The sequence below is a fragment of the Lithobates pipiens genome, unplaced genomic scaffold (assembly GCF_037356315.1).
Source record: "Lithobates pipiens isolate NorthernLeopardFrog02 unplaced genomic scaffold, aLitPip1_a1.2 Scaffold_18, whole genome shotgun sequence".
In the NCBI taxonomy this organism is placed as follows: Eukaryota; Metazoa; Chordata; class Amphibia; order Anura; family Ranidae; genus Lithobates; species Lithobates pipiens.
The window spans coordinates 158,531,968-158,544,942 of NW_027507758.1; the positions used below are offsets into that span (position 1 = coordinate 158,531,968).

Sequence of the window (12,975 nt, forward strand, 5' to 3'; positions counted from 1 at the left end):
ACAAGCCCTCAGGCAAGCAAGAAATTAAAGAATGGGATATGGCGCAATACAATGACCTTTAGTGTTGTAAAGCTATCTGTATGTAGAGTCCACAATTGATGACTAGAAAAAGTGTAGTAAATATAAGTGCATCTGAAGATGTAATCACAGGGCCACAGGGATGTTGGCACTTCAGGGTGAGCCTCTTGTGTGGAGCAGAAGCAGTTCCATAGGCGCTGTGATAGGAAGACATACTGGCTATATACCCTAGATACTCTTTCTCATAGTGGCCTCAATGAGGAACTTGAGGTCTCTACAATTTTATAATTCTGTATTTTTGAATATTTCCCTTTCCATTTCTTTCAGATATCTTTTTGGTTGGTTGGATGGCTAATACTTTTTGGGCTAGTGGGTGGCCCTATTGCCAGCAAGTATTATCTATAAAGTACTGGTTATGTTATACAATTGTTTCTATAAATCCATACAATTTTAAGTCATGTTTTGTTCTGTTTGAGGTGCTTGTGTATATCCATAAATTCACCATGTCGAACCAGGCTTGCGGCTGACATTGGTCATGTTGCTGGCATACGTATACCAATACTAAATACTATATACTAATATATGCACCACCTCATTGTAACAAATAGATGCAGTGGTACACACACTGCTCTATAGGATATATATAAATTGTTTCCAGGCGCCTAAGCAAGAAACGAAAAAGCGTTAAAGACACTTATTATAAGGACAGCTTGTCCAGGTTAGGATTGTGCCTATTATTACTAATAATAGTACAACAGATAATTTTTCAGCAGGCTCACACTTTTATTTGCTTTAAAAGCAAAAATGAGTTCATTGGGTTTAAGGATTACTAGTGGTTTCATCAAAGAGATGGAACCTTCAGCCTTCCAACCATCAATGGTCAACAAATAAAGCTTTTCCTGAACAGCATGCTAAAGCCTCAGACCTAGGAATTTAAATTGAGCACCAGATTCCTGCCCTGAAAAAGGACTGATACTCGTCTGAAATGTATAATAAAATGAATTTGATTTTACACATTAAAAGAGCTTTTATATACTTTTTATTTAGAAGTCCTATAGTACAGCTTACATTGCAAAAACTGAAGACTTTTCTTGCTTATGCCAACAAGTTGTAACCTGTTTATGGACTATCTAAAAGAGGTATGAGATCTATGTTGAAATGCAATCTTGTTGAGAGAAATATCAGTGAAGACTTTGCTAATACATTAACATAGGCATGCATATGCAAATACATGCGTAAAATTCTTCACACTTCTATTTGCAAGTGTTGCAATATATGTACGTATATATGTTTATGCGAGTAAATGACTGCACTCATTTCTATTTTTATTTATCAGCTCTGTGCTCTCTGTATTACTGATTTTCACTCAGCTCCATAGATCTATGTTCAGATAAGTAAAAAACGTGGTTTCTTCTTTTACTCCCATGTGCAAAAGGCCTTAATATTATAGTGGCACACCAGGCAAAGAGTTGAATACACAGTTAAAACATACTGTATATGTTCTTTGTTTCATCTACCAGGATGTTTAATTTTATTCAGCTACTTTTGCGATTTATGTGTCTTTTCTATATATCACTGCTGGCAAGATCTCACTACTATTTCCTGGTTGAGATTAGTACATCCCGGATTATTGTAATGCGTAGGCCTCATTCACAGTGGTTATTTGAGAAGTATAAACAACTTTTATGCCTCCCAGATAACTTTTTCCTGTGTGTAGCTGTTCCCACTCTAAGCAGGTTTAGGGGCATTTAGAGGTTTTTAGCTGCATTTAGAATGTCTAATGTGATCCTTATATAGAGGGAAGAGTCCTAAGCTGCAGATCAGTACAAAAACCTGCATCTGAAAAGTGGAAAGAACCTCAGCCCAGGCTCCATCCAGGCCACTTCCCCATGATTAAGCCCTATGGGTGGGGTGAAACTCATTTGGGAGAGGGTGGCCTGGATGGAGCCTGGGCTGAGGCCGTTTTGACTTTTCACATGCAGGTTTTTGTAGTGATCTGCAGCTTAGTACTCTTCTCTCTTTGTATTGGTATCAATGGAGCTGGGACCAGTTCCGTCCTTGCCTGAACTCCAAGCAGCTTATTATAGAAGAGAACACGTTGGAGACTTGAGCAGCACCTGCAGTTTGGCATTTGTTTAATGGGATCCTTAACACACAGAATTCTATTTTCTCTTAACAGAGCTAAACTAACTGCACCTAAACACAGATAAGCGCACAGTGTGAATGGCACAATAGAAAACTCATTATATGAATTTATATGTGTTTAGAAAGATCTTGACCAGGGTTTCTGAACTAGGGTTCCTCCAGTGGTTGTCAGGAGTTCCTTGAGAAATTAGCAATTTCTGCCTCTCAGATAAGTCCCAACTGCCACCATTGATCTTTTTAGCTATTTGTAATTTCCAGTGTCCACAAGTGTAAGGAACATTCTTCCCACTGATCACACTAATGTATCACGAGTTGTAGATATAGTAATTTTTAGCAGGGGTTCCCTGAGATCAGAATGTTATTTCAAGGGTTCCTCTGTGTTGAAAAGGTTGAGAAAGGCTGGTCTTGACAGTGCCAGTGAGAATTTGGTTCAGTGGGTTCCCCTGTGGGGAAATTCCATGCAGTTTTTATCAATGAGCTGTTATGTGTATTGTCGGACCGACAATTCATTATAGCCATGAGTAGTTTTAAATTACTTTTTTCCTTTAGAAATGTCATTTTGCTGTCAGGCTGTTCTAAACGCAGGAAACATGCGCCCCTTTACAGGCAATTTATAGACACCCCCCAGGTACGAAATTTAAATGAATATTACACTTTTGTTTCACTTTAAGCATTATTAATATCACTGCTCCCGGAAAAACTGCCATTTTTAAAACTTTTTTTTGCATTGATACATGTCCTCTGGGGCAGGACCCATTTCCCCAAACACTTTTTATGACAATACCATGCATATAAGCCTTTAAAATTAGCACTTTTGATTTCTCCCATAGACTTTTAAAGAGTGTTCTGTGGCTTTCGAATTTGCCGCGAACACCCAAAATTGTTCACTGTTCGACGAACAGCCAATGTTCGAGTCAAACTCATATTCGGCTCGAACATAAAGCTCATCCCTAGTTATCAGCATGATAACTTCTGACAAGTTCTGAGATAGGAGATAAAAGCAGCCTGGGATTTGTGTCGGGGTGGGTGCTATAAATAGATTAGCAGAGAGCTTGTCTTGTCACAACACAGCTCTGAAAGTATCTTTGTTCTTCTGCCTATGTGGAGTGGGGGTGTGTACCTTTCCTCCAATCATCTGTCACACAGTGTATGCCAAGACTCCACTCCTACTGCTAAATGAGGAAGTAAAAATTCTACCACAATGTTAGAATTCCAAACAATATAGCAAGCTGAAGACAGCAGATATGCATGCAAAACCTATGCAGGGAGATTTGTTTCACCTCTGTGTATCATCTGAGGCTGTTCACTTCACTGGGTATATGTGAGGGTTTACATCCACCTTAACTACTATTTAACCCCTCCAAGGATAGGGCCCCATAGCAGTCACGCCAACTAATACTATGGCAGTTCAGTAGACTATGATTGTTAATTTGGTTCTGTCCCAGCCTGGCTTTCAGATATGTACCATATGTCAGTCATATCTTCAATTTTAGGTTATAACCTCTGTCTTTTACTATATTGATTTCCAATATTTCCAATCATATACACTAGAACTGTGAATTTAGTGCTTAAACACAACACCAGGCCCTCAATGTCTGCAAACGTTTATTTTTTCCATAAAAAAATAGGATTTTTTAAAATAGCTTACCTGTAAAATCCTTTTCTTTTAAGTACATCACGGTACACAGCCACAGTATTTACTATGTCAGTTATAGGCCACCTTCAGGTGATGGACACTGGCACGCCCCAAGATAAAAAGTCCACTCCTTATATAACCCCTCCCACTACTGGGAGTACCTCAGTTTTGTAGCAAAGCAATACACTTGTATACCAAAAGAAGGGAGGGACCTCTGTGTCCAGTGATGTACTTCAAAGAAAAAGGTTACTATGTGGGATGTCCCATAGCAATGCCAACTGAAGGGAGGTAGACAACAAAAGTAGGGCACTAAGAGACTAGAGGACTTATACTGCAGCCTGCAGTACACTGCACCCAAAAGCAATATCCTCCTGACCTTTTACATCTATTTGATAGAATCTGGTAAATGTATGGATTGAAGACCAAGTTGCGGCCTTGCAGATTTGAGCCATGGAGGCTTGGTGATGCACTGCCCAGGAAGCGCTAACAGCCCTGGTGGAGTGCGCTTTAATATAAAAGGTGGAATTTTCCTCTTTAAACCATAAGCTTGAACAATCACTTGACAAATCCATTTAGAAATAGTAGACTTTGATGCTGCCTGTCCTTAGGACCTTCTGGCAACACAAACAAAACATCTGTTCTACGAATCTGAGCGCTCACCTACAAATAGACCTTGACTGCTCTCACCACATCAAGAGAATGTAGTGACCTTTCTTCCGCAGAACGAGGTTCTGGAAAAAATGAAGGCAGAACAATATTCTGGTTTAAATGAGAACGTGACACTACCTTCGGAAGGAAATTAGGATGAGGACGCAATACAACCTTATCCTTATGAATAATCAAATATGGTCCTTTACAAGAAACAACAGCCAACTCTGATACCCTTCTTGCAGAAGATATGGCAACCAGAAAAACAAATTTCCTGACTGCCCACAGTCTTTCAGAATGTGGGTCTCAATAGCCAAACCGTTAAATTTAGCGGTTGTAAGGTAGGATGGAATACCAGACCTTGCCAGAGAAGGTCTGGCCACGGTGGTAGGATCCACGGATCCCCTACTGCCATCTTTATGATCTCTGCATACCAAGATCTCCTGGGCCACGAGAAACACCTCTTTCTCTTCCTGCTTGATCCTCCGAAGAAGGTGCAGAAGCAGAACAGGAGGGAATGCATAGATCAGTGAAAACTGATCCCATGGGAAAACAAAGGCATCTGTTCCGCATGCCAGCGGATCCTTTGTCCTTGACACAAAGTTGTCGATCTTTCTGTTGAACCAGGACACAAACAGATCCACGTCCGTATTGACAGAAAGATATCGGGGTAAAGAGACCATTCTCCCGGGAACAACTCAAGTAGTCCGCCTGCCAATTCTCTATTCCCAAAATGAAGACTGCCGATAGGCAAGCAATGTTGTCTTCTGCCCAGGATAGGATATGATAGGATAGGATATGATTCACCTCTCTCTGAGGCGCATAACTCCTCATACCCCCTTAGTGATTGATAAAGGCCACTGTTGTTGGCATTGTTGGATTGGACCCTGACAATTCTGTAATCTGAGCATCCAGAATATTGAAGGGCAAGGTCATTTTTGTTTTGGACCATTTTCCTTGGACAGATGCTTATTCCCGGGCTGCTAAGCAGCCCTGAAGGCTGGCATCTGTTGTCACCACCTTCCTGATAAATGGTGGGAAGGACTTTCCTGTCCGAAGATTCTTGGATATCAACCACCAACTGATGCTTTGATGCACTTTGGGGGATAAGCGCATCGGAAAGTCTAGAGCTTGTGTCTTTTTGTTCCAAGTTGACAGGATACTGTTTTGCAGCAGTCTCGAATGAAACTGCGCATAAGGAACGGCCTTGAATGAGCCCTTAATCTGGCTAAAGGGGGAGCCAGAACCTTTGTATACACTTGAGGTGCAGAAAGACCGAAAGGCAGAGCTACAAACTGAAAATGAAGATCTTCTATCTTGAAGCATAGATATTTCTGGTGAGCGGGGAAAATGGGTACATGTAGATAAGCATCCTTGATGTCGATTGACGCTAGTAGTTCTCCACCTTGTAGAATGGAAACCACTGATCGGATTGACTCATTGACTCATGTGAATAGAGTGGATATTCAAAAACCGATTTAGATCTTTGAAATGTAAAATGGGTCTGACATCCCCTTTTGGTTTTGGTACCGTGAAAAGGTTTGTATAAAACCCTAACCCTCGCTCTTCCATGGGGACCACTGATCACTTTTTGAGACAAGAGATGATCCAGAGCCAGAAAGAGACTTTTTTTTCCTGGGTCTCTGGGAACGTTTGAGCTGAGAAAACAAGGAGACGGGAACTCTCAGAACTCTAGTCTGTAGACTATATTGAGGAAGCCACCCATTTGTCTCGACACTGTTCCTGCCAGACCCTTGAGAACTGCAGAAGTCTTCACCACACTCAAGTGAGGGGGGGCACCCCTTCAAAAGGAGGTTTTAGTATTTTGTTTAGTGGGCTTTCTCCCCCCAGAGCCCCTGGGGTTGACCCTGAGGTTTACCTCTTGAACTTGATGGTGAAGGCTGTCGAGACTGCCTGGAGGCAGATGCTGCTGGCACTGGAGAAGAAGCTTGTTAAAAAGAAAAACACTTAAACTTCTTAACTGGTAAAAGGGAACTTTTTCCATTAGAAATGATTTGTATAGATTTATCCAAACATCTGTTCACCATGAAACGGAAAACTTGCCAAGAGCTTTATGCATGGCGCTACGGCTGACCGATTTTTCAACCATAGAATTCTACATACATGTACCAGCCCGAGCATAAGCCTTGAGGCTTGGAGAATAGAATTTTTCATAGCATCTACTGTAAAACATAATGCCTTTGATACCCCAGCCAAATCATGGACCTGTTTATCAGGAATAATCTTGAGCACCTCTTTAAACTGGCCTTTTAAAAACTGACATACTACCACCGCTGCCAGCGCAGGCTGAACCACTGAACCTGCCAGAGAAACGCATTTGAGCATTGTCTACAGGACAAGTCAAGATCTTGTTCACAGAGCATATAGCAGCGTCAATTGTTGGAACCCCCCATTTCTTATAAAACTCTTACTCAATAGGATAAAGTGTTAAAAACTTTTTTGGAGGAAAAAAACAGTTTATCTGGGTGCTCCCACTCAGAATACATAAGCTTTTCCAGTAATGAATGGATAGGAAAAGCATGAATAGCTTGGGGAGGCTTTAGCAAACCCAAACCAGAAGTGGGCTCATCGACTGACTCTGCTACTGGCAGCAAAAATGTGGAGCGGACCGATTCAGTGAGAGATTGTACCAACAACCTTTCCTGTGAACCTGATCCATCCATATTAGACTCTTCAGAAGAGGAGTCATCCGCCTCTTCCTGGTACCCTGAGAGAAAAGCGTAATCTCTCGTCCCTGTTGCTCAGTTTGAGGGTAATGGACGGGGATCTGTTACGCTTAGTCCCACTCTGGGATGTGATTAGGGCATCAATTTGTGTTCCAAGCCTAAAATGGTTGAAGAAAAAACCTCTTCAGTAATATATACAAGAGCTGCAGTGCTAAAAGCAGCTGTAAAACCCGATGTCCCTGATGGCTCACTCTGACCGGCCAAACCACTCTCAGGGGGAGGATAGCACTTTCTTAGAGATGTTTTTAGGCTTCCTAGTGGCTGTAGAAGTCTTTCTAGAGCCCTTTTTTTGAGGCGCTTTTACCCCCCCTTCCGACCATAGCTCGATGCACAAAGCAGAGGTGCTACCAGAAGGAACACATCCACTGCTTCAGCAATAGACCAGCCCTGCCGCTGCTATTAATGCTCAGCCTGATGCAATAGTAAATGTGTCAAAAGGAATGCCTATGTCAACAAACCTCTTTCATGCCCCTCTTGCTCTTGTGTCCCTCCACAGCTTGCAGCAGTATCAATGGTGCTTTTAAAAAACACACTTTCCCACACTGGATGTTGGAGGACGCCAACACTGTGCTAAGTCCTGCCCCCTCCATCGCCTATGGTCCCTCTCCTCTCTTTTTCAAAAAATAGCTTTCCCGTGCAAGCGCGGGCCTCTGATCCTATGGGATAATTTTTGTGAGGGGGAAAAATGGCGCGGAAGGAGCCTGGAGGCCGCCGAGTAGGACGGCATGCTATTTGTTTTTTTTTTCCTCCTGGCACTTCTTCCTTGTGAAGAGGGGAGAAAACAGCACAGGTGGGGGTGTCTGGTGGGTAGGAAATCCCCCCCAGACTTACCAGAGGTCTGCTGCTGGCTGGAGGAAAGGAAGCTGCTGTTTGTTCCAGACAATGTGAGCTCTCTGAGGAAGCATGAGAAGGTATGTTCTCAATACAACCCCCAGTGGTGACACATAGGCATGACAACATTCACTAAATTAAAGGAGACATTCATAAGAAAATTATATTCTAAAATTTCTTAGAAAAACTCCACTTACCTTTCCCGCCGCAGGGTTTTGTGGTAAAACCAACAGACCCAATCTTCACCCTTCGCGGTGGGTTCTGTTAACAAACCTTGAGGAGCTGGGGACCCTCGGGGAAACCCACAATCCTGGACCTGTAATAGCACCACCAGTAAAACTTTATGGCCTTAATACCAAAAGTACTGGTATCCTGTGGTCCAGCTCTCTAAAAAGAGAAGTGTTTACAGGCCTCGTTTCGGATACGAGGCCTGGGTACCATTCAATTTGGCCAAAAAAAAGACACTTTGAAGGGATCTGGCTGCATGGCTAGCCCCAGCAAGGATTGCTCCAGAGCAGCTCAGCACATCTTTACTCGTGACCAACACCTTAAACACTCGCGAATAAACTGAGGTACTCCTAGTAGTGGGAGGGGTTATATAGGGAGTGGACTTTCTGTCTCAGGTCGTGCCAGTGTCCATCGTCTGAAGGTGGCCTATAACCCACATAGTAACTACTATGGCTCTGTGTCCCATGATGTATGATAAGAAATAACATATTTGTCTTTTCTTTATTTGTAACAAGATTGTACTCATTCCATTAAATCAGAAACAACCTCATTACACTCGCCATTCCTCACATTTCCTATTTAGCCCTTTTTATAATATAATTATATAATTTCTATGCAGGTGTTTGGAACACAATTCACTACATACTATCCATACTAAACTAGAGAGGGAAGCGGCAGTTTATGCAACAATAAGCACATGTAAGCCAGTGTTTTATATTACATGCTTTATTTTCAACTTACCTTGTGCTGGTGTATTATACAGTGATGGATCTACAACAGGTATGTTCTGTGGCACTGGATGAGCAATGTTTGTGCCTGATGCACCTGTATTAAAAGAGTAAGATTAAGATTTTTATCAGGCAAAGACCATATGCCGCAAAAATATATTTGTTGGATTTAGATAGAATGAGGAACTATGATGATCTCATTTTGCCTCCAGTCTTGGTGACCACACGGGAAATTAAAAAGGAATTTCCTCACTGCGGGAACACAGAGAGCAAAAAAATAAAATACATAACAAAATGTATAACCTTTCATTAGTCTCTCTTGTCTAAGTGACAACCCACATCTTTGTCTGTATTGCGGTGCTTTAATATTCGTGTAACTAAGAAAACAACCTGTTCCTGTTATATTGCAGGGGAATCTGTGCATGACCCCCAAAGCACATTGGCTGTCAACTGTTGATAAACCCCACTCATCCTTTCCCTTTACATAAGCAACGCACCACATGCATGTATGCTTGTTGTTGCGTATTTCGGTAAAACACTCATTATTGCAAGGCATAGATGAACATTGGGCCCTTAATGACAACACAAGAAATCCTCTCAAAAAACGTAAACACACACCATTAACCCGCCTGCCCTATAGTCGAATGACGGCTATAGAGCGGGCGCTCTCGTCCGGGAGGCCGTTCCTGGATGCCCTGGTGTTTACTTTCGCAATGCGCACCGCAGGGGGCACGCACCTGGGAAATTTTGTGTTTGCCATGTCCCCCGGAGACAGGCAAACACAGATCGCTGTAAACGGCCAATCACAGCGGCCGTTTACAGCGCGATCGGCCTATCCAATGAGAGATGATCTCATATGTAAACATATGAGATCATCTTTCAGCGCCGCTCTCCATCCTCACACAGACAGCATGTGAGAGGGGAGAGATGAACGGCTGCAGCGGCCGCAAGTGAAAAAAAATAAAAGTAAAAAAAAGTGCCATCCTCCCCAGTGCCACCTGCCCCCAGTGCCACCTGTTAGTGCTATCTGTCCCCAGTGCCACCTGTTGTCAGTGCCATTTGTCCCCAGTGCCATCTGTCATCAGTGCCATTTGTCCCCAGGGCCATCTGTCATCAGTGCCACGTATAAGTGCCATCTGTCATCAGTGTCACGTGTCATCAGTGCCACATAGTGCCACCTGTCATCAGTGCCACATATTAGTGCCATCTGTCATCAGTGTCACGTATCAGTGCCATTTGTCATCAGTGCCACCTGTCAGTGTCACGTGTCATCAATGCCACTTATCAGTGCCATCTGTCATCAGTGTCACGCGTCATCGGTGCCACATATTAGTGCCATCTGTAATCGGTGCCACGTATTAGTGCCATCTGTCATCAGTGCCACGTATTAGTGTCATCTGTCATCAGTGCCACGTATTAGTGTCATCTGTCATCAGTGCCACGTATAAGTGCCCTCTGTCATCAGTGCCACGTATAAGTGCCCTCTGTCATCAGTGCCACGTATAAGTGCCATTTGTCATCAGTGCCACGTATAAGTGTCATCATTGCCACGTATCAGTGCCATCTGTCATCGGTGCCACGTGTCATTGTTCTGGTGCGCCAGAGCCTTCAAAATTGTAATAGGTAGTCAACAAGTTAGATGTGTAATTTATGCTCCTAGAACACGTGACGGCATTCCCTGCATGTTGGGCCTCTCTATGTGGCCAGGCTGTGAAAAAGTCCCACACATGTGGTATTGCAATACTCAGGAGGAGTAGCAGAATTTTTTTTGGGGTGTCATTTGTGGTATACACATGCCACGTGAGAAAAATAACCTATTACAATGACAATTTTGTGGAAAAAATTAAATAAAAAAATCTTAATTTTGCAAAGAATTGTGGGAAAAAAATGACAACATCAAAAAGCTCACTATACCTCTTACTAAATACCTTGGAATGTCTACTTTCCAAAAAGGGATCATTTGGGGGGTATTTGTACTTTCCTGACTTGTTCGGGTCACAAGAAATGAGATAGACCACCAGTACATCAGATGTGATAAATTTTGTGCGATTCGCACCACAGCTTGTAGACTCTCTAACTTTCACAAAGACCAAATAATATCCACTAATTTGAGTTATTTTTACCAAAGATATGTAGCAGTATAAATTGTGGCCAAAATTTATGAAGAAAAATTAATAATTTGCATAATTCTGTCACAGAAACAAAGAAATATGTGTTTTTTTTCAAAATTTTCGGTCTTTTTTCATTTATAGCGCAAAAAATAAAAACCCCAGAGGTGTTCAAATATCACCAAAAGAAAGCTCTATTTGTGGGGAAAAAAAGGACAAAAAATTCATTTGGGTACAGTGTTGCATGACTGAGTAATTGTCATTCAAAGTGTGAGAGCACTGAAAGCTGAAAATTGGTCTGGGCAGGAAGGGTGTTTAAGTGTCCAGTAAGCAAGTGGTTAAAGCCTTATAGACATTCTAATTTTTCTCCACTTTGTCTAAAAACCCAAAAATGTTTTGGCTGTAGTTGCATTAAGCAAGTCCATAATCCCAATGCACTTGAAGAAATTCCAAAATGCAAAATACAGAACAGACAATAATAACCAAATTCTGAATACTGTACAATTTTCAGAGAATTACAGGATAATAGATTTATCTACACCCTGAAAAGTAAAGAACAATACAAGTGACACAAGGTTGTAAAATATCTTTCAAACTTTAACTCTCATGAGAGCTCCAAAGCAATCAATAATAGGTGAAGAATAGTAAAGTAACTCCTGCATCATCATGTAACACAATATGTAACATGAATGACTGATTTTAAAAGAGATCTTTGACGGAAGCGGAACCTAATTATAAAAGACAGCGTACAGTGCATGCGAGTTCAAACAGAAACTTGTTTATTTACAGAAACATGAACCCTCCAAAAAGGAATAAAGCATATGTAAGAACTCAAAACACAATTGCTAGTGTACATCAGGGAAATAAAATGTCCCAAGTTTTACCTCTTAAAAGATCCGACAATTACAGGAAAATGCATCTTAATCTGCCAGAAATACAATGGGTATGGAAAAGAATCATCCCCCCCCCCCCTCCCCTTTAAAATAATCAAATTTTGTTGCTTTGCAGCCTGAAATGAAGATAGGCACAGTTTTTTGTTTTATCCAGCTGTAAAGATAGAACATGTCACAAAAAAAGGAAAAAAAACAAAGAAAAGAATCACCAGAGTTGGAAAAAGAGTAACCCCCCTTGTGCAAGTATTTTATTGGCCCACATTTTGCTTTAATTACAGCGTTTAGTCTGTTGGAATGTGTGTCTATTAACTGGGCACATCTAGACTTTGCAAAATTTACCCACTCTTCTTTGCAGAACTGCTCAAGTTCAGTTAAATTTGATGGTGGCCATTTGTTAACTGCAGTCTTCAAGTCATTCCACAGATTTTCAACAAGGTTTAGGTCCGGGCTCTGCAAGGACATTCACCTTTTTATCCTTCAACCACTATGTGGTAATTTTTGCTGTGTGCTTTGGGTCATTGTCAATGCTCCCATTACATTGGTGTCAGTGTATAAATCCCTCTTTATATTGGTGGGTGGCGTAAAATCCCCTGTTACATGGTGGTCAGTGCAAATTCCCGCTCACATTGGTGGTCAGTGTAAACCCCCCTCACAATGGTGGTCATTGTAAATTCCCCATTACATTGGTGGTCATTGTAAATCCCCCACTATGTACTTGCCAAATATTTCCAGCTTTGCTCTACATGGTTTAGAATTTGCCACAGTGTACTGCCTTCCTAACTAATCCCATCCCCTCACCACTGATCCCAAATAAAACCCCCAGCATTGCCATTGATCATACTCTCCCCACCCCCCCCCCCCCCCAGCAATGCCACTGATCCCAGGAGTCCTATAATCCCTAGGAGTTTTCCATTTATGGATAGGTCCCCTCACCTCCCCAGTCCAAGGGTGGCAGTCAGTCAGTGAGGAGATGACGTGCTATAACCTTTAGCA

General features: G+C 42.0%; 1 protein-coding gene across 1 annotated transcript in view; it reads right to left on the reverse strand.

The window, feature by feature from the left end:
- VTA1 (vesicle trafficking 1) overlaps positions 1–12,975 on the reverse strand; it is a 298,694-nt gene that overhangs the window by 47,733 nt on the left and 237,986 nt on the right. The window contains exon 7 of the mRNA XM_077486302.1: positions 8,995–9,078. Within this exon, the coding sequence (XP_077342428.1) occupies positions 8,995–9,078 (84 nt within the window). The remainder of the gene's footprint in view (positions 1–8,994; positions 9,079–12,975) is intronic.